This window comes from Myotis myotis, unplaced genomic scaffold, assembly GCF_014108235.1.
Source record: "Myotis myotis isolate mMyoMyo1 unplaced genomic scaffold, mMyoMyo1.p scaffold_m19_p_9, whole genome shotgun sequence".
In the NCBI taxonomy this organism is placed as follows: domain Eukaryota; kingdom Metazoa; phylum Chordata; class Mammalia; order Chiroptera; family Vespertilionidae; genus Myotis; species Myotis myotis.
The window spans coordinates 82,184,664-82,210,977 of record NW_023416401.1 but is presented as its reverse complement, the minus strand read 5'-3'; the positions used below and the strand labels follow the sequence as shown (position 1 = coordinate 82,210,977).

At 42.1% G+C, this 26,314-nt stretch overlaps 1 protein-coding gene across 4 annotated transcripts in view; it reads right to left on the bottom strand.

Annotated features, from left to right (window-relative positions):
- The window catches only part of SLC9A8 (solute carrier family 9 member A8), a 65,253-nt gene that overhangs the window by 27,531 nt on the left and 11,408 nt on the right, over positions 1–26,314 (bottom strand). For all 4 annotated transcript variants that reach the window (XM_036322080.1, XM_036322082.1, XM_036322081.1 and 1 more), the window contains exons 4-8: positions 17,570–17,628; positions 11,967–12,050; positions 7,298–7,399; positions 6,149–6,183; positions 1,244–1,387 (exon numbers count right to left, since the gene is read on the bottom strand). In XM_036322080.1, coding sequence (XP_036177973.1) covers positions 1,244–1,387; positions 6,149–6,183; positions 7,298–7,399; positions 11,967–12,050; positions 17,570–17,628 — 424 coding nt within the window. The remainder of the gene's footprint in view (positions 1–1,243; positions 1,388–6,148; positions 6,184–7,297; positions 7,400–11,966; positions 12,051–17,569; positions 17,629–26,314) is intronic.

Sequence of the window (26,314 nt, the reverse complement as noted above, 5' to 3'; positions counted from 1 at the left end):
GGGGCAGGAGGAGAAGAGGAAAGGGTCTCACGTTAATTGACGTCAGATGCTTTTCACATAGCCCCACACTTAACTATTCAATCCTCAAACCCAATCCTAGGCGGAGGCTTTATCACCCTCACTTGAGTACGGAGAAACCTGTGGCTCAGAGAGGTGAAGGAGCCGACCCAGGACCACACAGCTACCAGTGGCACCTCTAGGACTGGAGCCCAGGTCAGTCTGATTCCAAAATTGGAATTCTTTCCACTATAAAACATCCTTTGGTCCAACGTCAGAATTTCTAATGTAGTCTGTAATAAAGCTTTTAAGAAAATGCTAACTACCACAGAGTGTTAGGCTTAGTAAGGAACCTTGCGACAAAGGAAATAAGACAAAATTCAGGTCGTGGAAATTTTATTCTCTAACAGAACACTGGCTGGCTCCTAAAATTCTCATGGCTCGTCTCCGACACACTACACAGGGCTCTCTTCTCCAGCTGCTTTGACTGTGGGTGCCTTTTCTGTTTTTTGGCAAAACTGTTTGGGTCTCCAGCTCATTCATGCTAATGAACACCACAAAATGCAGAGGTCAAGGAAATAGCTCTGCATCAAATAAGCACATTTGAAATGATCTTGAATTCATTTCCTTTCCTCAATGACATTTGATGACTCCTCTTTAATGTCTCAGATACTATCAACAAGGGCAATAATACCAATGAACATTTGAAAAAGATCTGCAGTTTCCAAAGTGGCTTTCACCCAACAGCATCTTAAGAAGGGATGCCTATTAGTCTCACTACCTTCTTTTATGGCTGTGAAAAGGAAGGTGACCTGCAACAACTCCTACGCGGGAGAGCAAGGACTCTGTCTATCGTTGTCTGTAACAATGCAGTCCAAACTCTCATCCCTCAACCAGCTGCTCCGTCACAGATAAACCTAAGTTCTTAGGACTCACCCCAGACCAGTCACCGACTTAGAAGCTCTGAGGGTGGGGCCTGGGAACGCTTCATTTAATAAGCATCCCCAGTGGTGCAGTTGGGAAGCTGCGCTCAAAACTACTGTTAAGAGGAAGGTCATAAAAGGGGGATCACTCTGGACCTTGACAGCATCCCTAGGGCACATCAGGGCTTGTCAGGACAGAAAGATGGAGAAGCGGGTGAACTGATCACCCAGAGGACAAGCAACTGCACACACAGCTGCATGGAAACATCTGTCCCTTTGTTACTGGGACCTTCAGTTCTGTCCCTTGAAGAGAGCACACTTACTTGGTCAAGACGATGGAGACTGCATCGTTGAGAATACTCTCCCCAAAAACCAGCATGTTGAGCACTGGGTCTACGTGGAGTGCATTGAAAATGGCAATAGTAGCCACTGGATCGACAGCAGAAATTAGGGAGCCAAATGCAAAACTGTAAAGAAGGGAACAGGAAGGGCAAACTCTGAAACGCTCATCACTTGGTCCACATGTTAAAGCATTAAAGCCGGGGAATGTATTTGATATAACAAATACCCACGCTATAGCTGAAGTAATGACAGAGATGCCCTATTGTTCCCTGTGCGACCTGTGAATGGACACTGTGGGTGAAGCAGTGAAATGCTCACTCTAAGAGTTGTTAGGAATGGCCTGGTTTCCCACATAAGTATTAACACTTTGACCAGCGATGGATGGAAGACTTTTGCTTAAATGCATTAAAGTTCCCCGACTTTTTGGTCAGAGCAGTTGGAACCATGATAGCTCAGGGGCCTCCCCAAAATGACCCATGGGCTCCTGGGTCTGACCTCTGCTTTGCCCTTTGCCACCATCTGTGACCGACCCCAGCCTCCACTCATATTTGTAACATCTAAAAAAATGCCAAGAGCCAGCAGCAGCTCTAGGTGCTTCAGAGGATGGCCAGCTTGGCTGGCAGGCACCAGCCTCAGTGCTGCCTCCCACCAGGCCAGCGGCTCTCGTCGACAATACCCATGAAGGTCTCCAACAAATATGTACGAATGGCCAAATGTGTTTTGGCACCAAAGGTAACAATAGCAGCAAACATTTCTGTGGCACTTACCATGTCCCAGGCACTTAAGCACTTTACATATAGTAACTCAGTGATTCACCATAGGAGATGGCACTATTACTGCCCCGATTACATTGGGGAAAACTGAGGGACAATGATGTTAAGGAACTTGTCCATGGTGGGACAGCGAACAAGAATTCAAACACAGGGCATCTGGCTCAGAGTCGCTGCCCCTAACCACACCACTAGATATAGCAATATCCAGCCAGACCAATTCAGAAACGGCATGTTTTACACAGGAAATCAGGGTGATGAGAGAAGAGTAACCTGGCAGGGGCCAGGGGTGGGGGGACAGTTAGATTGGGTGGTCAGGAAAGGCCTCTGAAGAAATGACTTATCTGGCAGACGGCCAGGCCAAGATCTGGGGGCCGTGGCAACAGCAAGCTACCTCTGAAGTGGGACTCAGCTTGGTTGCCTGAGAAACAAAAGGTCGAGGTGGCAGCTGTACAGTGAGGGTGAGGGCGAGGGCGAGTGGCAGGAGATGGTAGAGGGTGGCCAGGGAGATCACGCCCTGGGGCCTTGTGGGCCACTGAGGAGTCTGGCTGATTCGTTCTCTCAGCAGTTTGCCTGTTTTCTACCTCCATGTTCCTGAAGCCTCCTATTCCCTCACACTGCTATGCCCGGAGCTGCCTTCTTTCTACGCCAGCAGAATGGTCAGTCTGCTCCTCCTACATCACAGGCAAAACACGCAGCCCCAACGCGACAGCCCCGCATGAGGGATGTAAGCCAGAGACTGTCCTCCTCTGCTTCCCGCCCTCACCACCCTGCAGTCTGCGAGGGAAGAGGTAGTCACTCGGCTCTGTCCACTCCGCCATCAGCAGCAACCCTGATTGGTCACTGGACTCGGGCTCCGGGAGAGGGGTGCTGGCGGGGGAGATGCTCGGCTGCCTTCCCAGTTCCAGTTCTGGTTTCCTGGGTGCTCCCTGTGAGCGTGACTCGGGTGAATTCTACCAGGAGAGCCTGCTCACCTCAAGGAGAGCCTCTGGACCTCAACCTGAGGACCAGACCCAAAAGACAGGCTCAGCTCAAAGCCAGTTCCCAGACTTTCTGTCCTCACAGAAGCTGTCACGTGTCTTATGAGCTGTGACCCTGCCTGCCTCTTGCCTTCAGTGAGTGCCAGGGTGAGGGTGCTGTGTTTTGGTCATGGGTATAGTCCCAGGAGTGGTACTGCGCATGGCCCAGAGAGGTTTGTGGAGAGTGGGCGGGAGGGAAGGACAGGCAATGCCACCAAACGACTGTCCTGTGTGGTTGGCAGCTCGCCTGGAAGCCCTTGTGCTGCAACCCAGGCTCAGACCTTCTCATCTCTCTTCTTCTTTCCCCACTCTGATCACCCATGCGGACATCGCAGGGGCCTTGAAGGAAGAAGAATGTCTAAAAAGTGTACTCTGAAGTGGAGGGGGCGGAGAAGGGGTGGGGAGAGCTTTGGGAGCCTCTGGTGGGTTGTGTGCTGTGTGCTGACTTTGCTTGGCTCAGCTGGCCCCTCCCTCCACCCTTTAGTGCTGTGCAGCAGAGCAGACAGGCATGGTTCTCCCTCCTGAACACTCATGCACCCTGGTTTTGGTAATAGCACCCCTATTTTCCTTTGGGGAGCCACCTCCCCTACTCTCCCTCCATCCATGTAGTTGCGTTGGGCATCTAGGAGTGGGTAGGGGACCCAGGCTTGGTGAACAAGGGTCATCACCAGGTCATGGGGAATTAGGTTGGCCCTTTTGGTAGGGATGGTTGAGGGGTGACATGAGCCCAGAGCCATCAGTGTGGCCACATGGAGTGAATGTGCCCAAGGATAAAGTGAATCAGGGAACAGCTGAGCTGGGACAGCGGAGAAGAGATTCCTGACACTGTGATGGTCATGTGGGTGTCCACTGTATAATGTCCACCTTTGCTGTATGTTCATAATAAAGGGTTGGGGGAAATGCTTTGAATAAATTATATAACACATTTAGCTTTGGTTGAGAATCTAAATTGGGGCAGGGCATTTCCGACAGAGACTATGAAAAGTCTGAACTATGACCGGTCTGAGTCATCAAGAGGCCTGAATCTAAGGGGTCATGTGACCTTGCCATCAGTTGCTCCATTTCACACCTTCATGACCCAGTTTTTTTAAAAGATCAGAAGCTAGAAGTTCAACTTAAAAGTGTGTTTTCTTGATTCCATCATCTCAAAGGATAGCGACATCAAAAAACCAAAAAGGAAACAGTCTAGGATGGTGAAATAATTCAGGGTGCATTGAAGAGTAAAATATCTCTCCAGCAGAAATATCACTAAAACAGAGTGCAACAAAGTTTTAGGTTTAATGTTTTCTCTAGTGCAGAGGTCTGTGGGTCCCATGTTTGACTTGCATGGTGTTTTAAAGAAATGAATAAATTGTCAACATTTGAAAAGCAGAAAATTCCCTATTAATATCTAAAACCCTGGCCTCTTTTGAAAAAAACTTTAAAAAATACATTTTTATTGATTTCAGAGAGGAAGGGAGGAGAGAGAGAGATAAAAAGATCAATGATGAGAGAGAATCATTGATTGCCTGCCTCCTGCACGCCCAACACTGGGGATTGAGCCTGCAACCCCAGCATACACCCTAACTGGGAATTGATCCATGACTTCCTGGTTCATAGGTCGACACCCAACTAGAGCCATGCCAGCGGGCTGAAAACAATTTTTTAATATCTAGTAATTCTGGGCCCATAATGGTGATTACTAGGTGGAGCTGAGAAGTGGCTGTTCCTTTCAGACAGGCGTGCTCTCTGGTTCCCTGTCGCCACCGGGCCAGCTTCCCCTGTGGCGTGCTCTGCTAGGTCCTGCAGAACACTCCCCAGCTGTGGGACAGTCACTTTCCACAGGAACCGAAGTGTCTGCACCCAGAAAGAAACTCTACCTGGCTGTTACTCTGCTTGTCTAAGGAACAATTATCTTACCCCTCTCGCCCGAATATCCCAAGCATCTGCCCAACTCAATTTTATAAGAATTTATCAAGCATTTTCTGTGTCTCTAACCAGTTGCCCCCAAACAGGTTGAAGGACTGAACACTGGGACCTCTTCTTTTACTTGGATTGGGCTTGGGGCATTTCTTTTCACTGGCAACATACCTACAAAATGCAGGGCACCAGTTCTGTTTTATTTCCAGTTCTTTATGGAATAGGAATGTGACTTTTGCTACTTGTTTATATATCAAAACTATCTTACAACCAAAGCACTGAAATTTATGTCCCTGGGAGAAAAGAGATTGGACCTAATGTTATCAGAGGCACATTGCCCATGAAAGGGCTCCAAGATTCGAGTCCCCAAGGTGCTGCTAGAGGCTGAAAGCTCTGGCTGACCGGATGGGAGGGACTCGGGCTGAGTGCTCCCGCTTCCTGAGTGCTCCTGGAGCTGTGCCACAGGACAGAACCAAGTGCTGTGGATGCAGAAACACAGAGCAGGGCTGCATCCTCACTGGACTTCCAGAGCGGGGAAACCAGGCTGAACTCTGCTTGTGCACTTTCTCAGTACTAGATCTGGCACCATCTGAGAGACAGCTGCCCAGGTGGCCTCTTGCTAAGCTAATCATGGAAGTTCCTGGACGGGGCTCTGAGGCAGCAGCTCTGAGAGCCCACTGGAGTCATTTCAGAATGAGGAGGACATGCGCAGTGGAACTCTTGGCCCCGTCTGCTCCCTTAGTGGACCTCCACCCAATGTGGTGGAAATTCAGAGCAAAAAGATTCACACCTCACTCCCCGCTCCATCCCTAATAAATCAAAGAAAGGACAACTTTCATTGTGGCCATTGAAAAGATATAAATCCAGTTGAAGAGAATTCTTAACAATAAAACAATGGTGCAGCATGTGGTGTGTATGTGTTTGGGGGGCAGTTAACTCAAGGGTTATTCCTTCCAGAGCTTAAACTAAATTAATTGTTCCAATCAGCAATGTCTGACTAGGGATCTTCAAAATTTCCTTGATTAGTTTTTATTAATTCCAGGGACCCGAATTAATTCAGAATAGATTTTACAGAGAAATCATCAGCAAAACAAAGAGAGAAAAAGAACAGAGAGGTACCACACCCAGGAACTAATACGGAGAACTCTTTCCTGTGTCTCAAAAGTAGTCACGTAGTGTTAGAGTATGAAAGATTTACCTGTCTGTCATGTTGAGTTTAGAGATTACATCAGCCTGTAAAATAAAACACACAAACACACAGACACAAAAAAATCCCCTGGAGAACAGCCAAGAAGATTAAAATGTCCATTAGTGCTTTATCACAAATGGATAAGGACATTCATCTTCAGTCCTCAAACCACTTGGACATTTTTAAAAAGTCCCAAGTTTTAGTTTAGACATGCATCCAATTATCATACCACAGAAGTATGGCAAAGAATGCTACATTTTTCAAGCCAAATTTAGAAGAGTTTTCTTCTCTAAAGTTTATTACCATTTGATACTAGAAGCTGGGCAATGAAGAAGGTTGCAGGACAGACATTTATTCTGGTGCCACTGAGGCAGCAGTGAAGGTGAAATCAGATGGAATGGGCTTTAGCCTACAGCCATCAAAGGAAGCAAGCACATCTGATACAAATAGAAGAAATCTGCCTGTCGCCCAGCTGTCTGAACCTCGAACTTTACAGAACTGGGGCAGGTAAACTTCCTGCTTCTGACCATAAAGGAAAAGAACTGACCTGCACAAATGTGCATAATGCAAAACCACAGATACTACCTTCCTAGGTGGGTCTGATTTGAATGAATTCAAATAATTTGAACCTCAAACACCCAATTGATGATATTGGGAACTGGTTTAGCAATGGTGGAGAATCCAGAGTGTATAACTCTACAGATGGATGAGTTAGAATTGAGTGAACATATTCAGAATCATCGGTAATTTTTGAAACACAAATTTCAATTTAAAAATGAGCATTTAACCCTGATTCGGTATACCTAACAACACAACTGATACTGTTATAATCTGAAGATCTTGGTGATATCTAGTCTGCTTTATTTTTCGGCATTCCAACGTAAGACAATATTGATTTGCTAGTAAGAGCAAACAAATACTTTTGAGGGTTATGGGAAAAATTCACTCAACTCCAGAGATCAAAGCTCTTCGAGGACACTGAGTTGAAACACAAGTTTAGCATGGCTTTACTGTGCCTCATATAAGTCTGGATTTCCCTCAAGGGGAGCATTTACCTTGAATGTGAACCCTAGGCCCCATGAGGTGTTCCTACTCCACCTCCCTGCACTAGCTCTAAGAATGTAAGATTTTCAAAAATTTTCAGATGTTTTTTCTTACCTGACCCAGAAAATAAATTCCTCCACCTACTACAAAAGCAGAAATTGCTGTACCAAAAACAGAAAACAAGGTGATGGAACCAATATTTTGAAAGAAGTTACCCTGTTTGAAAGAGCAGAAATGAGAGAAATGGTTAGAAAAGCTGGTCCAGTCAATGAAGGCATGGCCCCCACACCTGGCCCTCCTGACATGCTAGATTCTCTGTGAAGGGCACCACCTATTTGGCAAGCTAGGAATCTGGGAGTCTTCTCTCATGCCTACATCTAATACAGAGCCTGTGGCTTTTACCTTCCCCATGACACTCACATCTCCCTGCTTCTCTCTATCGTCATCTCCACCGCCCTTGCCCAAGCCTCCATCATCTCTCCCCAGGACCACTTTAATAGCTTCTAGCAACTCTCAACCATTCCTGGCTCCTTGCCCTCCAAGGGCTTCCAGAATGATCATTGCAAAAGACAAATCTGATTGTGCTACCTTCACTCTGACCCCCACTTCCACTCGAAATGCAGCTAAACCCAACCAAAGCCTGGATGGTTCGACCCCCTGTGAAGGCCTCTAACGCCTCCCTTTTGTTTTCTGGATGCCAGTCACACTGGTGGTTTTTTGTTCTTCAAACGTACTGTGCTCCCTGGGTTTGGACCACTCTTCCTTCCTCTTTGCTTGGTGAACTCTAATCACCCTAAGTTCTCAGGACACTCTTCCTGAGGGAAGCCTTCTCTGATCCCTTAGCAAGGTCAGATCCTGATCTATGCTCTCAATGCATAATGACCTTCTCCTGGCAGCACTTGATATGGCTGAAAATTTACATTTATTTATGTAACGATTTGACTGATATCTGTCTTTCCCACTAGGCTGCAGGCTCAACAGGGGCAATGACCACATCTGCTTTTGTACAACGTCACTGAAATAATGCTTATCAGATGAAAGATGCCCAGTTGAGTAGGTACCAAAGTAATTAATCGTGTTTCATGTCTGATCAAAGTCCAAAGTTTATACAATTATAATTTTTTGTTTAATTAAGAAAAGGTGCATTACTATAAAGAGTGTTAAGACAGTAGATTATACTATCAGAAACTCCTTTCTGCTTTCTAGGTCTTTTAAACAATTTTATTTCACTCTATCATCATCAAATATAAATATGACAGATAAAATATATTTCCATCTATGGCATTTAAGAGAAAATGCCATATTACTCTATGGCATTTAAGAGAAAATATTTGAGTCCAAGTAGCATGGTAGCATCTTTTACATTTCCATAAAAATTAAGAAAATTAGCTGTTTATTAGAATCCTGTGGACACACTTAGGAGCAACACCAGGGAACATTGACAACCCCTAGACTGTGAGCGTGGACAAGGGATCCCATCTTTTCACTCAGGAGCTGTCAAGCCATAGACAACAGGGGCTGACATTTTAAAGCTCACTTCAAAAGGGTGTGCTCAGCTTAACCCTGACAACTCACTAATCCTGTCTGTCTCCTTCAGGAAGTTTCTTTGCTTTATTCATTGCAATTTTGATTCGGCTGCCCATAATCTGGCATTCAATACTTTGCTTGGCATATCAATCCTTAGCGCACAAGGAACTTTCAAATAACTCAAGTCAAACACAATGATTGTTTTTTTCTAAACAAAAGGCTTTCATCTATGAGTTTGTCTTTGCAAAAAGCTGCTTTATTTTGTTATTTTAAAACTAGAGGCCCAGTGCACAAAATTCGTGCATGGGTAGGGTCCGTAGGCCTGGCTGGCAATCAGGGCCCATCTGTGGGGCGACTGGTGGGGCAATCGGGGGGTCCCCGTTGGCACCCGCCTTGGCTGGCCTGGGGCCTGCGGGCTGGGGGCAGCTCTTGTGTTGAGCATCTGCCCCCTGGTGGTCAGTGCTCATAGCAACTGGTCGTTCCAACATTCGATTGATTTGCATATTAGGCTTTTATTATATAGGAGGATAGATTAAATTAAGTCTTGGTCTGTTTATAGGGAGCTAATTCTGATAAATATATGTAGTTGGTTAATATTAATCTGGATATTGGAAATTTGCCCAAATATAAGTTACCACACTATAAGAATTTGCCTTTGCTATACAAAGTGAATATATCTGTTTCTGACATACTTATCATTCTATCCTTTGTATGATATTAATAGTTTAAAGAGCTAATACCTGTCTACCTAATGCATATCAACTTAGAATAGTCTTACTGAATTTTATATTCCAAGTCCAAATTTGCATTTGCAAATACAGCAATATTAAAATAAAACATTCAGAGTTGACTTCCTATCTTCTTTGGTGGAAGGTAAGAAGTAGACAGTTTTGAATTCACATTTCCAAATCACATTAGTACCTTTCACATAAATTATCACATTCTCTGCTGGAAAGCCATCTTCAAAGAGATTATTTTTTTGTTTGTTTTTCTCAATTGAATTTATTGGGGTGACATTGTTTAATAAAATTATATAGGTTTCAGGCGTACAATTCTGTAATACATCATCTGTATATTGTATTATGTGTTCACTATCCCAAGTCAAGAAATGATTTTTTTAAAACTATTATTTTCCTCAAATTTTTAACAAGTTTATTTTCCTTCACTCAAAAAATTAGAAAATAAAACTTTCCAAGCTCTAACATAGTAATCAGTGTTATGTTTTTAAGTCAAAATCAAAATAATTTCCTCAAATTTGTTTTGAAATATTTTCATAATCTGCTGATAGTTTTTTTAAAGAATTATTTATGACATGAAAGAATAAAAGATGTTGACCTTCAATTTCTCCTTGCTTGTTTTCTTTTTAACAATTACCTGATGTCAGTAATTTATAAGACTTGGGAATTTTTTCTTTTTTTAATTAAACTTCCTTTTCACATTTTAGGTGGATAGATGTACAATGAAATAGCACTGGCTGGTTTTTCTCAGTGGTTAGAACATCAGCCCATGAATCAAAGGGTCGTGGGTTCAGTTCTCGATCAAGGGCACATATCTCGGTCGCAGTTAGATCCCCAATCCTGGTTGGGGTGCGGGCAGGAGGTAACCAATCAATGTGTCTCTGACGTTGATGTTTCTCTCTCTCTCTCCTCCCCACCACCCTCCCTTCCACTCTCTCTGAAAATCAATAAAAAAAAATCCTCTGGTAAGGACTAAATAATAGTAATAAAATAATAATTTAAAAATTCTGAACTGAACATCTTAGAATATTTTTGCTTTGGTACCCAGGGGAAAAATTAGAGATTAATTTGTATGTTTTAACCAAAACTTTCTTGACAAATTAAGTCTTTATTATGTTATTGTTCATCCTACTACTAGTAATATTAATATTAGTAATAATAAGTATTATTAATAACAAGAAGCACTACCATTTATTTAACGTAATGGGTGGTGCTTTGCACATATTCTTTCATCTAGAGTAAATTTCTTAAAAAAAAAAATAACTTTACTGATTTCAGAGAGGACGGGAGAGGGAGAGAGAAATAGAAACATCAATGATGAGAGAATCATTAACCAGCTGCCTCCTGCGCACCCCCTACTGGGGATCGAGACTGCAACCTGGGCATGTGCCCTTGACTGGAATCAACCCCAGGACCCATCAGTCCACAGACTGATGCTCTATCCACTGAGCCAAACCAGCTAGGGCTAGTGTAAATTTCAAAGCAACCTGAGAGGTAGTGTTTTGTTTTTGTCTTTTGTTTTGAATTTCTGCTGTACCCAAAAGCAATCCATAGGGGGCAGCACATGATTAGAACTTGGTCTCTGGCTCCAAAGCCCAGGTTCTTTCCTCTTTGCAATGGTAGGCCAAATCTTAGTCCTTTCAACCTTCATAATTTTTTATCATACTCACAAAATAACTTTATTACTAACATTTTAAGTTGAACTGTGTATTTTAAAACTTAAATACATTTACATTTAAAGAAAACTCATAGGCAAAGAAAAAAAAACCATGCACACACACAAAACTAGCTGAAAAGGGAGAAACTCCCACCCAGGCAGAAAGAGTCCCACTGGAAGTTGGAGAACAGAGACCAGAAATTACAAGGCAAAGCAGGGAACTATGCAGGTGCCAGCAGTGCCACTCTTAAGGGTGGAGCTCGGATGAGCAGAACAACTGTGGGAGTGTGGGAATGTGCCAGAAGGAGCTAGAAGTTGAAGCAGAAAGATGGGGCTCCAGCCTATGAAGAGTAGCTGGACTGGGGAGCGGGGGAAGATGGGGAATACAAGCTGGGAGTTGAGGCCCAGGGCAGGGTACTGAGAGGGGAGACACTGAGGGATGAAGGGGCCTAAGGAGAGAGAACGGCCCCACATGATGAGCTAAGAGAATCAAAAGGCCCAGACTACATGTCCCTGTTCACCCAGGACAAACTCCATCCTTTTAACATGTGCTAGTCTGTGTCCAACAAGAAGAGTCACTGTGTCATCTGTGTACCACTTAGTATCACTTTGGCCATCTTCCTAGGCAAAGCTCCCTTCTAAGGAATACACTAGTTTAATAAGCCACACTGCCTGAAACCATGAAAGCAGCCCATTGACCATGTCTGCTCCTGTCCACAAGTCAGGCAGTCCAGTCCAGCATACCCAAGATGTGTACACGGAGACACCACTGCTAAATCAACACCCAAGCTTCTATGGAACTTGCCTTACCAACACAGGAAGCCACCCAGACCAAAAACACTAATATATGCCTGAGTCTTACCTTGTGTAGTGAATATCCTGACTCAAATATAATAGGTGGAAGCAACAGAAGGAAAAACATATTTGGACGAAACATTTCTTCTTCCTGTAAACATAAAATGGGTATTTTTAGAGGCATGGAATTTGTGTAATTGAGAACTAAATCCATCAATCAAGAGCCAAAGTAATTCTTCTCTCAGGCCTGGCCCAGTGGAAACATACCATGCTTAAATAACTACCTGATAAAAACAACCAAGCAGGAGGTCAGACAAGAAAATAAAAAATAACGCCCCACCACCAAAAAAAAGTGTATTTAACAATGTAAGACAACCCTAGCCTGTTTGGCTCAGTGGATAGAGCATCGGCCTGCGACTGAAGGGTCCAGGGTTCGATTCCAGTCAAGGCACATGCCTGGGGTGTGGGCTCGATCCCCAGTAGGGGTTGTGTAGGAGGCAGCTGATCAACGATTCCCTCTCATCATTGGTGTTTCTATCTCTCTCTCTCCCTCCCCTTCCTCTCTGTAATCAATATATATATATATTTTTTTTTTTTTTTAAAAAGTAGGGTAAGTGAGCTTAAAAGGTGACCAGCAAAAGAAAAAGCAGAATGAATCGCTTCCACAGTCGTATGCTTTTTATCCTTTACTAAGGGAAGAACATTAATTTTAATGTAGAAAACTTTTCAATTCAAGCAGAACACTTTCAAAAACAAGCCCACAAATGGAACCCTCCAAAATGGTAAGCCCTAAAATAATTCACTGAGAGGAAGAGTAAACCCTCCACGTGCCTATGATGGCTCTGCCTTTTCTCTGTCACAGACAACTCTGCCATTTCCCCATCTGATTGAGGTAAGAGTCCCCTCCTGATGCCCTCACAACTTGGGACATGGCTATCAAGCCAGTCCTCACCATGCTTCCAGATTCAAGTATTAAGTGCAATTATGAAACGTATTTCTAGGTATTGCCATCTTCGGTGGAATGAAATAATAGTTGGATTTTCTATATTAACATATTTCTCTAATTGTTGGTGGGTTGGGGGAAAACACATATTGGTCTTCAAGCCCAAAATGACTACATGTAATACACATGTAGTCATAAAATACTGTAAAATTAGGCCATTTTTCATATGAAAATTTCTATCCCACAATCTTGATAGTCTGGTTTCTTGTCAAAATTCTCTATTCAAAAGAATAACTAAATGTATTCTTATAAATGAACAGCTGTTACCATAAAGACTAAAATAGCATTTAAGAAAGGCTCAAAATAGAAGCAAATGATGACTTCTGATTAAGTCTTAAAATAACTGCCTGTACAACAAGCTCATGACTCAGGCTGGGACGACGTGAAAAGAAACGGGCTGATCTCTGGGTTTGTGGGGCAACCAACTCTCAGGATCTGTGCAGTGGAGCCACCATACAGATTCTTTTGGAGTTTCAGAAACTAACCCTTCCCTGGGAAGAAGGAAAACCTACCTACGATGGATTTCCTAGTGTCCTCCAGCCCCAATTCATGTTCACCTGGAACCTCAGAGTCTGACCTCATTTGGAAATCGGGTCTTTGCAGATAGAATTAAGGGAAGGATCCTGATGAGATCATTCTGGATTAGGATGAGTCCCAAACCCAATGACAGTGTTCTCATTAGGGATAGAAAAGGACACTCAGACACAGAGAAGGCCGTGTTAAGATGGACTAAGGCAGAGACACAGCCATGGAATACCTGGGCCACCAGAAGAGACGATGAAGGATTCTCCCTGGGAGCCTGGATTTGTTCCCTAAAGGCTCTGCCAACACCTTCATTTCAGATTTCTAGCCTCCAGAACGATGAGAGAATAATCTCAGTTGTTTTAAGTCACCCAGCTTGTGGCAATTTGTTACAGCAGCCACAGGAAATGCATCCACCACTTTAGGGTGAATAGTGTTTCCTGGTTCCTTTTGGCAACATCTCCCTCAAAATAGTCTGAGATGATTTTCAGTGGCACTTGAGAAGTGTGTGTCAAATACCGCTGACCCCGCAGACTGAGAAAGTCAGTCCTTTTGGATTCTTTTTCAATCCCAGTTAAGTAAAAGCCACCTCAGCCTGGTGCAACAGTGAGTACAGCCTCTCTCCAGTGTGCTGACCTCTCTCTTTGACAGGCTTGACCTTAGAGACTTCAGTATTCCTTTGTTTTTATAGTGTTTATTTATAAAAATGATATTGGTTTTCCACTTAAAACAGTACTATGATGTTTCCTTTAAAATAAAGTTCATTGCAGCATTATGTACAACAGCTAAAAGGTGGAAACAAACCAAGGGTTCATCAACGGATGAATAAAGTGTGGTACAAACCTACATGGAAATCATTCAGCCATAAAAAGAAAGGCAATTCTGATATATGCTACAACATGGATGAACTTTAAAAACAACATGGCCCTGGCCAGCTTGGCTCAGTGGATAGAGCGTCAGCCTGAGGACGGAAGGGTCCCGGGTTCGATTCTGGCAAAGGGCACATGCCTGGGTTGCGGGCTCGATCCCCAGTAGGGGGCGTGCAGGAGGCAGCCAATCAATGATTCTCTCATCATTAATGTTTCTCTCTCTCCCCTCTCCCTTCCTCTCTGAAATCAATGAAGAATATATTTAAAAAAAAACAAAAACATGCTAAGTAAAATTAGTCAGACACAAAGGGCTAAATATTATATGATTTCACGTACATTTGGCAACTAGAATAGGTAAATTCATAAAGACAGAAAGTAGAATAGGGCTACTAAAAAAAAAGAATAGAAAGTGGGAGGGCCCAGCCAGTGTGGCTCAGTGGTTAAGCATCAATCTATGAACCAGGAGGTCACAGTTCAATTTTGGGTCAGGGCACATGCCAGGATGTGGGCTCGATCTCCAGTAGGGGGCATGCAGGAGGCAGCTGATCAATGATTCTCTCTCATCATTGATGTTTCTCTCTCTCTCTCTCCCCCTCTCTCTTCCCCTGTGAAATCAATTTTAAAAATTTATACACACACACACACATATATATATATATATAAAAGAAAATAGGGAGGAGGGAATGGGGAATTGTTTAATGGATTGAGTTTCCACTAGAATGATGAAAAACTTCTGAAAATAGATAGTGGTGATGATTATATAACATTGTGGATGTATTTAATGCTACTAAATTGTACAATTGAAAATAGCTAAAATGGAAAATTTTATGTTATGTATATTTTACAATAAAGCTTTAAAAAAACTGCTACAAAAATGTATATAAATAAAAAAGCAATTGATTTAGAGAAATATATTGAACATATGACAATACAGGTAGAAGGCAGGCCCAGTGAGACAGCCTGAAAATAGAACTTCTTGGAGAAAAAACAACAACAACCTCCTTGCTTTTCTTCTCTCCAATTGCTCCCTGTGGCACCCAGGTTCCAAACAGGTGTCCTGCTTCCCGCTTCAGCGTTATACAAACACTGGTCTTCCAGGAAGCCTGCCTCTATCACCCCCGCTAGAAACCTTGCCCTTTTCTGAGGTCAAGCATTGGTTGCCTGGATGGCTCTGCAGGCACTTAATTAATCACCCAACTTTGGCTCACTTGTCTGTACTATTAAATGTATTACTATTATTTTAACTTGAAACATCTGTAAAAATAAATTCACTAACACTGAAGCAGGTAAAACTAAAAGTGTGAGATAACCTGCCCTCCTCTCCTCTCACCACTCAGAGCAGGGTCACAACTCAAAGGTTTCCAGGGGCCACATGGTGCTACCAGGGGAGCAGCTGCCCCTCGGTGCCTTGTATTTCTGCTGGGAAGAATGCAGGCTGCTGTTAAGAGAGCTGCTTTTTCTTTTTTTCTTTTAATATATTTTATTGATTTTTTACGGAGAGGAAGGGAGAGGGATAGAGTTAGAAGCATCGATGAGAGAGAAACATTATGAGAGAGAAACATCGATCAGCTGCCTCCTGCACACCCCCCATTGGGGATGTGCCCGCAACCAAGGTACATGCCCTTGACCAGAATCGAACCTGGGACCCTTCAGTCCACAGGCCGACTCTCTATCCACTGAGCCAAACCGGTTAGGTCAAGAGAGCTGCTTTTTCAAGAGAAGCTAGGAGTTCAAATTTTTATGTGAAAATTCCAGAATTTTATATGGATTAATAATATTTAAAAATAAAACAACTTTAAATTGTTTTTAAATCAATTTAAATTTTGATCAACTGCTTTTAAATCAAATGAAACAAAATGTGTTAGGTACAGATCAGGCTCTGACAAGCCTAGGAGGAGAGAAAGGGTTCCAGTCTGTACCCCACAGCCGAGGACGAGTCCCAGCAAGGGTGGTTAAATTTAACAAGTTGCAGGAGGCAGAGATACCATTCATAATGTGCTCCAGTGGGGCCTGCCCAGCCTCAGCTCAGCTGAGGGGGGTTCTGTACTATTAGAAGCTGAATATACACTTGAGAATTCATTTAAACATATAATATTTCCTGAATATTATGTAAAACAATTTCAAATTGTGCTTCAAACAATGGTCATATGGCTTGTTTTACAAAGTGTATACTCTACGGCAGCGGTCGCCAACTGGTGGTCCGCCGATCACTGGTGGTCAGTGAGGTCCGAAAGGTTCGTGACCACTGCTCTACAGCTTAGCAGGCAGATTAACCCCAGGGGGAGCTCAAATGTGATAAATTTTAACCATCCAATTCTTTAATATTTTGAAATGGACCTTATTTCCATTCATAATTCCATTCTGTAACACACTTGTTAATCTCTCTACTCAATATGAATGCTCAAGTTTAAGTTTAAATTCAAGTTTCAATTAGTCCTTACGCCACAAGATGATGCTCACTCTCTAATGACCACTGTGTAAACACGAAGGCATGGCCCTCCACAAACTCAGGCCAGCACGGTGCCATGGAGAAAATATAGAATATACAGGGCCACAGGGTGTGGACACATGACTCAACTCAGCCACTTCATAGTTCTGTGACGTTGGACAGGTCCCGACTTCTCTGAGCATTACTTTCCTCATCTGTAAAAATGGGGTGATGTTAATACTCAATCTACCTCCCACGGGTATCATGGGGACAGCATGAGCTATAGTTTGTAAAGCATACTGTAAGCTCTACAGTGTTGGACAAGTATGTTTTATTATTCTCAGCTGTGAGTATAGAATTGGAAGCTATCAACACTGTTTAACATTTAACTAATTAGAGCCCTGGCTAGTGTGGTTCAGTTGGTTGGAGTGTTATCCTGTACACCAAAAGGTGGCAGGTTCGATTCCCAATCAGAGCACATACCCAGGTTTGGGTTTGATCCCTGGTCGGGGCATGTGAGGGAGGCAAGCAATTGGTGTTTCTCTCTCTAAGGTTAAATAAATAAATAAATAAATAAATAAATAAATAAATAAATAAAGCTAATTAGAGCCTTCCCTTAAGATTACAAAAATGTGCATAAATAACATAACATTTAGTGCCATGTTAACTTAAAACAGATATATATTTAAAAAAGGTAAGTTGTAAAGGTATCAACCCTAATCTAATAGAATGTTAAAAAAATTAATGTGATAATATAAACTTCATTGATAAGAGAGCCACCATACTATCAGTGTTGCTAAAATTAAGAACAACCAACAAAACCATAATTATGTTAAAAATGAACCTACCTTCCAATTTGCGAGTTTTTTAAACTCTATAATTTTTATAACTGCTCCCATGAGAATACCTAGAAGAGAAAATTTAAGTTTAATATAAATTTAAGGTATGAGAAAGATTACTCAGGTTTATTATTCTAGAGAAAGTATTATTATGTCTCTAAATGGCTGTTATGAATTGCTGCAAGTTTCATGTCTGAAAACACAAGAATGGAAATGAGTGTGAAGTTTTAGGAGTTGCATGAGCCTCTCAGGCAAACATACTATCATGAAGTCCACAGAAATCTCAGGGGAGAAACAGCTTACAAAATAGGACCCAGGAACAGTCTGCCTGACACAGAAGATTTAACACCTTTCATCTTCCTACATCCACCATTTTCAATGTGAAGTGGGAGAAATCTTACAAGCTAAGTTTGCCCCTTATTCCTAACATTTTCAAAAATGAACCCAAGATCACTTTCTCAGACTCAGATGGCAGCTCAATGTAGATTATTTAGTCAGAGATAAAACCAAAGGTTGAAAATTATCTGAAATTCCTGGAACAAAACAGACCATTTAAGTTCAGGCATGTTTCCATAAAGCTGACAGTTTCATTACTCTCTCATAAAATAATTCTCAAACAAACATCACGGGTACAATTTATGACTGCTGTGTTATTCACTAGGTAAATGCTTCTTAACCCTGTTGGTCCATCAGAATCGCCATGGGAGCTTTTTATAAAATCGAGAAACCAGAGCAGAACTCCGGACCCACTGAATCACCATCTCTGGTAGGGGTTGACACAAGGCAAGTCTGAAGACCACTGTCATAGACACTGAACGACAGACTCCCCTTTCCCTACAGAGGAAGGAGCTTTCCCCATCAAATACAGAAAGCTGAAGAAACAGACCTTCTGGGAGGGGTGAGGAAACAAAACTAGGACATAGAAGTTTATTGAGAAAAGGAGCTGTACTAACACAAATTGTCATGGAGAAGAAGGGACTTGAGGTGAAGAGAGATGAGCAATTTAAACTTTATAAACCTCTATACTATTTGAATTGTTATGTGTTATTAAACGAGTAATTAAGTTACTTTGAAAGAGAGACCAAGACAAAAGAAATCTGAGCTATAAAGGGAGGCGATGACCATATCCGCAGAACAGGAGCTGCATTCATTTGTCAGGTGGCAGGAAGCACTGATTCTAAGCCCTCTCCAGCTAGAGTTCCCCAGTTGCTTCTTTTTCCTTATCTCTTCAAGTTGTGTATACATTTTAAGGAGTTTTATACAAATTATTTTATCAAGTAACTAGCTCATTAATACTCTTAAAATGTTATAACAAAACCCAAAGCCCCTTTTGATGAAATCCCACTCTCATCTTAACTCTCTCTTTTCCTGCCCCAAGGTAACCAACCATCTTGACAGGTTTGAGGAATATTCTATCAGACCCTTCTCTATCCCCTTACATATTTATATTTAAACATATAGTCCTGGGGTATGTGTGTGCGTGTGTGTGCGTGTGAGTGTGTGTGTGTATACAAAAGGCACAGCTATGTTTATTTATATAAAATTTATGGTGCTGCAATGTATCTTTCTACTATTTGCTATTTTGCTCAGTGTAAGTCTTGATCTATATGTAAAAATAGACCAGGGATTATTACATGCAAATCTGCCTCATTCCTTTTAGCAGTTCTACAGCATAGCATAAAAATGCCACAGGTTGAATAGATATTTCTGCAAAGGAGATATACAAATGGCCAACAAGTACATGAAAAGATGCTTAACAACATTAGTCATCAGGGAAATGCAAATCAAAACCATAATGAGATACCTCTTCATACCCACTAGGATGGTTATAATTTTCAAAAACACAGAAAACAAGTGTTGGCAAGGCTACAGAGAAACCGGAACCCTCATACATTGATGGTGGGAATGTAAAATGGTGCAATTGCTGTGGGAAACCAGTTTGGCAGTTCCTCAAAAAGTTAAACTGAGTTACCACAGGATTCAGGAATTCCACCAAGACAACTGAAAGTGTACTTTCCTACAGAAACTTGTATATGGATGTTCACTGACAGCATTATTCAAAATAGCCAAAGGTGGATACAACCAAATGTCTATCAAGTGATTAATGGATTAAAAAATGTGGTATATCCATACAATGTAATATTATCTGGCAATAAAAAGGAATGAAGCACTAATTCATGTGGCAATGTGAATGAATCTTGAAAACATGCTAAGTGCAAGAAGCCAGACATAAAAGGTATATTTTATGATGCATTTAAATGAAATATCCAGAATAGGCAAATCTACAGAGTCAGAAATGATTGCCTAGGATTGAGGAGTAGGGCTTTGGGGGCAATAGCTAAAGGGCATGAGGTTTCTTTTTGGGATGATGAAAATGTTCTAAAATCAATTTTTAGAATGGTTGCACAATCCTATGCCTATACTAAAAAACACTGAATTGTACAGTTAAAATGGGTAACTTGTATGGTATGTGAATTATATCTCAATAAAATTGTTATAGAGGAAAGAGGGAAATGGGGAGTGACTGCAAATGGATAAAGAGTTTCTTTTTGAAACGATGAAACTGTTCTGGACTTACATAGTAGTGGTGGTTGCACAACCCTGTGAATTGCACACTTGGAAACTGTGAAGTTTATGGTATGCAAACTACATTTTAATTTTTTTAAAGTCACATTTTAAAAACTAGTTCCCCAATGATGGCTGTCTCCAACGGTTTGCTATTAACAGTGATGCTGCAATGAACGTATTTGTGCATGCCTCTTGTGTAAGAGTGTTGCCCTAAGGCGGATCCAGAGACAATGAATGGCATGAGCTTTTTTATATCTGAAAATGTTGCCTAATTGTCCTCCAAAGTGCCAGTATGGCTTTCCACCAGAGCAATCCCCACATCCTCACCAACCCTGGAAAATCATCAGACTTTAAACATTTCTGCCAATATGCTGGGCAAGACACTGTACTTTAAGGTTTCAGTTTGCATTTTCAGTCAACCTGCCTTCAGTAATCATTCCTGAATACCAGGAAAGCTGAACCTCTTTTCATGGTTTCAGATTTCACTTTTAAAGCTAGTGTTTTTCTGCTCTACTAAAACCTCAACTTTCATTTTCCTTTGTAAATGTACACCAAACCTTAATACCATGATTAACACTTGAAATTACATATGAAACAGTAACATTTAAAAATCAAAAATTATTCTATTGCCTAAGCTTGTTTTTATATTCTTACTAGAGGCCCGGCGCTACAGTCCCTCGGCTTGGCCTGCGATCAGGGCCATCTTCCCTGGCTGCCCGCAGCCGGCCCCGCCCCCCGCTGCCACCCACCCCCCAGTTCCCTGTTTGCCATCACCATCGGGTGATTGGAGCCTTCTGGCCAGGAGGAGGAACCGAGAGGTCAGGGTTCCACCCGCTCGCTGGCCCCGCCCCCACCCCTGCCATGGGTTGCCTCTGTGTGTGGGTGACTGGTGGGGTGGGGGCCTTGGCCTGGTGCCACCCGTGTTCCCCACTACCCACCCCCCCAGTTCCCCATTTGCCATTGGGTGATCAGAGTCTGTTGGCCATGGAAAAGGACCGAGAGGTAGTCAGTGCGCCTCATAGTGACTGGTCGAGTGGTCGCTCTGCCATTAGGGTCAATTTGCATATTACCCTTTTATTATATAGGATAGAGGCCTGGTGCACAGGTGGGGGCCGGCCCGCCTGCCCTGATGGGGGCCCCGGATTGGGGGGGGTCCCCACTGGGGGCGGGGCTAGCCGGGGCGAGGGGCCATGGGTGGTTTGCAGGCCAGCCACACCCCTGATCGGGGTGGGAGTCCCCTGCTGGGGGGCGGGGCTGGAGCGCTTTGCTGGCCAACCCCACTCCAATCGGGGTATGGGTCACTGCTGGGAGGTGGGGCCAGTTGAGGTGAGGGGCTGTGGGGGTTTGCAGGCCAGCCACACCCCTGATTGGTGTTGGGGTCCCTGCTGGGGGACGGGGCCAGCCAGAGCAAGGGGCGGCAGTCGTTCTGGTCTCTGGTTGTTCTGGTTGTTTAGCTGTTTTGGTCACTGGGCTTTTATTGTATAGGATTTATAAAGGCACTGGAAATCTTTGTAAAATATGATATTATTATTACTACTAATACTATTATTATTATTGCTTGAGTAATCCTTTTGAGAAGTCCTAGGACTGAACTATGGCACAGCATTAAATTGGAAAACTATTCCTTTACCTTTTGAGATTGAGGTATACTGTTAGGAGAAATTATTTTTTACCACACAACTGTCCACCAGGTGGAAATAATACCCTAGAAACAATTTTGTATATTCCTATCAGTAAAAAGAATTTGAGCATGCACTTTCAAGTTACAAATGCGTATTATTATAAAACAGTGCTACTATATTAATATATTTTAAAATATATACAAAAATAGAAATTGTAAAAAAGTGAGATTAAAATTAAATAGAAACATAAATCTTACTATTTTCTTTTGCCCCCCAATGGATTTTCATGCACACACTTCATTACAGACACTAATGGATTAAGTAAAAACACTTGGAACAATTAATAATGACTTGTTGAGCCTATTCTCCCAGGGTTTGTCATTTCAACGTATTTCTAATCCTCAAGAGAATGTTGCAGGTAGGAAGGCTCAAAGAGCTTAAGACGTTCGTCTGACAGCTCAGGGCCAGACTAACTACTGGCTCCTGGGTACATTCTACCACCTCATGATACTGGTCTACCATGACCACTGTAAAATACCAGTGTTCTTGATAATTAACATTACAGGAAAAATGCTTAAAATGCATTAATTGTAATAATAAGGTTACAAAACAGTACGTTGAACATGATCCTAATTCTCTTAAAGAATATATATGCACACACATATTTATTTGCACTGTGTTAAAAATAAACACACAGACACACAGTGCAGATAATTTTGAAAACCAAGTCCTTGATTCTACTACTTATACTAAAGTAGATGCTACTTCAAAGATACTCTAAAAGACAGAAGACCTGCCAGTAGGATGGGAATCAGTATCTCAGGGTTGTCTATCTGTTTTCTGGGGGAAAGACTGTTTAAACGTTTTGTTTTTAAAGTAGCTTACTTCTTCAAAGGAATGGTATCCCTTACTAATGTGAAGAGAACATTGATATGGTGAAAGAGGAAATTTATAGAAATCAGCACCAACATAGCCAGTTTCAGAATGCAATTCTTTAACAGCTTTTTACTTTTAAAATGTAGACTACCTCACCTGGCCGGCGTGGCTCAGTAGTTGTGCGTCGACCTATGAACCAGGAGCTCATGGTTTGATTCCTGGTCAGGGCACATGCCCAGCTTGCGGGCTCGATCCCCTGTGTGGGGCGTGAAGGAGGCAGCCAATCAACGATTCTCTCTCACCGCTGATGTTTCTATCTCCCCTTCTCCTCCCCTCTCGGAAATAACAATTTTAAAAAAGTAGACTACCTCACTATTCTGGCATATCTGGAAGATTTAAATACAAAATACAACTTAAAGATGATAAAATGCTGTGACAAGAGAAGATGACCATAAAACTAGGGAAGTCAAAGCAAGGCTCTAGGCAAAAGCAGGAAGCTATTACACATGAGCACACATTTAGCTAATGGCAGCAAAACAGCAACACGAACTTCCAAGAATAAATTATCACCTCCGATCTGTGTTTCCAGAAACATGGAGGCGAAAAGTCTGTGCTAGCACTCTTCCATAGGATGTGACAGCCTGGAGAATCCTCTGTCGAATGCAATCATTTTGTCAATCTGACAACCAGTTTTGGCCTCTAAGATAGTGCTACTCTAACACCAACACATGAATGTCTGTTTCTTCTCTAATAAATCAAACACTTAAGACTCAGGGAGAGTTACCTGTGGGACATCTTAAGTTGCATCAACATTAGATTCTGAGTCTAAAAAGTAATGAAAGCTATTACAGTTAGGAGCCTCCCTTTAAGTTTCATTTAAAAACATTTTTAATAACTTAAGTACAATTGGAATATAATTACTGTATTTGCTTTTTTCCAGAATTACTTTTAGTCAATAATTCAGGGACTGAATGATTTTTTCCTCATCTTCCACTCAAAACCCTCATCAATAAAAAGAGCACTTCTCTTAAAAAAAATATCCTTTAGTCAAAACAAGAAGGAATTGTCTAGTCAGTGTTGCTCAGTGGTTGAGTGTCAACCTATGAACCAGGAGGTAAAGGCTCAATTCCCAGTTGGGGCACATGCCCGGGTTGATCCCCAGTGTGGGACGTGCAAGAGGCAGCCAATCAATGATTCTCTCATTGATGTTTCTATCTCCCCCTCCCATCCTCTCTCTGAAATCAATAAAAATATATTTTAAAAAAATAAGAAGGAATTCCTATAATTAAAAACACAGATATAGTTAAGAAGGTTATGACAGGAGGCACTTTTGTGTATTCTATTCACTAAATGATCCAATCAAATCCAGTTATAAGTTAAAACCAGGTTTTCTATCTATCAGCTGTATTCAGGCTAAACCTTGGCATTAGAAAGTCAAATTTCCAGGACTTACATAACCCCATTCTGGCCTTTTCATGCTCTAAAATAAAGTATGATTGCGAAAAAAAATCTACACCTGTTTTTTGCTACATATGACAAAGGATAGTGGACAATACAATTATTTATTTTTCTTTCCTTAAAATTTTAGCCCTAAATCTATAAACAGTGAATCAGCACTATATAGCCAATGAAAATAAATATATGAGTTTAAGTAATACATGGAAAGAATGGTAAAAAGAACACCAAAAATGATATAAACTTAAACCAAATAAAGCCATCTAATTGATATATATATGTCTATAAATGGTTTGGAAGAGAATGAAGCATGATAAAAACAGGTAAAATTGTCAATGAAAAGGATTTTTGTATAACTGTTTAACCATGCCAAAAATTTATTTTTTAAAAAAGAGGCCCAAATTACAGAATTTCATGAAGTATATAAAGTATCTGAAAGCTTTGGACAAGGGCCAGTAAGGAAGTATCTTTAGAGCATCATGTTGATATTTTTTATAAAGAATTAAAAAAGTATCAAGATTCATTTAAAAATACAATAAAATATAAGGGAGAAATGTGTCTTTACAGTATAGTTAAGTCCTTTTCTATAACAACACTTTCTTAGGAACACTGAAGGCTTAGCCATCACACAAAAGGCCAATACTGTCTCTAAGTGACTGTGGACTTCTGTACTTCTGGCTGGAAGAGGTAGGCCGGGAAATTTATCCTGAAAGAATGAAGACCCCATTTTCTCTGGCAGCTTCATCTCGGGTTGTTTTTTTTTTGGCACAAAAGTTGGAAATTCTTGACACGGAGAATATCTCAATATTTTGTTACATTTTGCTCCAGTACTACAAAAGTTCTCCTTCAATTTACACAGCTTTATGAAATGCAGAACTATTTTGATAGTTTTGTCAGCTTTTCTAAATTCTAACCAAATGTCCCTTAATAGAATAAAAACTACTTTCTGAACCCAGCACTCTCCCTGGTAGTTCTCTTAGTGTTCCAATCACCTAAGCTAGCAAATAATTATTGAAAATAATTATTTTCCATTATCCCTCCCAAGACCTGCCTGTACAGTCTACAGTTATTTCTGCAATATCAGTAAACATATGAATCTTGTGGATGGAGAGCCTTGGTTGATCCCCAACACCATTTCCCCCCAACCCCCTGCCATGCCCAGTTCTGGGGTGGCCACATGGTCAGAAGTCATCTACAACTTCTGGTGGAACCAGGGAGAAGAGGAGGCCACCTTGCCCACTCTGCTTGCTACTATAAATACGACTGTTTATTTGTTTGTTTAATGATTTTAGAGAGAGGAAGGGAGAGGGAGAGAAATATCAATGATGATAATCACTGATTGCCTGCCTCCTGCATTCCCCACACTGGATATTGAGTCCACAGCCTGGGCATGTGCCCTGATCGGGAATCGAACCGTGACCTCCTAGTTCAGGGTCAATGCTCAACCACAGAGCCACACTGGACAGGCTCTGTTTGGTACTGTAAAGATAGTAAGCCTGAAGCTATGAAGACTTACCACATGGAGAGAGCCTGCCCAAGAGGGGAGCCAAAACAAAGGGAAGCACTGTTGAAAAATGGAGAAAAACTGAGTCCAAGAGACTTGACCCAGCTAAATAAGAAGCTAGCACCACCTGTGTGTGTGTTTTTGTTGTTGTTGTTCTATGAATCAATGGGTGTATAACTCAACCCCACCAATTTATTTCCTTTGAGTCAGTCTGAATTGATTTTGTCCTTTGAATAGAAAGAGTCCTATCCCATATCAATTAGGATGTTTTTAGCTGCAAGTAAAAATGGTTTAAATAGATGTTTGTCATCCTATATAATAAAACCCTAATATGCAAATTGACTGAACAGCAGAATGACTCGGGGAACTACTGGTCACTATGATGTGCACTGACCACCAGGGGGCAGCTCCTACGTTGAGCATCTGCCCCCTGGTGGTCAGTGTGCACCCACAGGGGGAGTGCTGCTCAGCCAGAAGCCGGGTTCACGGCTGGTGAGTGCAGCGGCGGTGGCGGGAGCCTCTCCCACCTCCGCTGCAGGCAGGCAGTAAGGAACGAGGGGTCCCAGACTACAAGAGCCCCAGACTGCGAGAGGGATGTCTGACTGCCGGCTTAGGCCTGATCCCAGGATAACATCCCCTGAGGAGCCCCGGACTGCGAGAGGGTGCAGGCCAGGCTAAGGGACCCTCACCCCCTAGTGCACAAATTTTGTGCACCGGGCCTCTACTCTC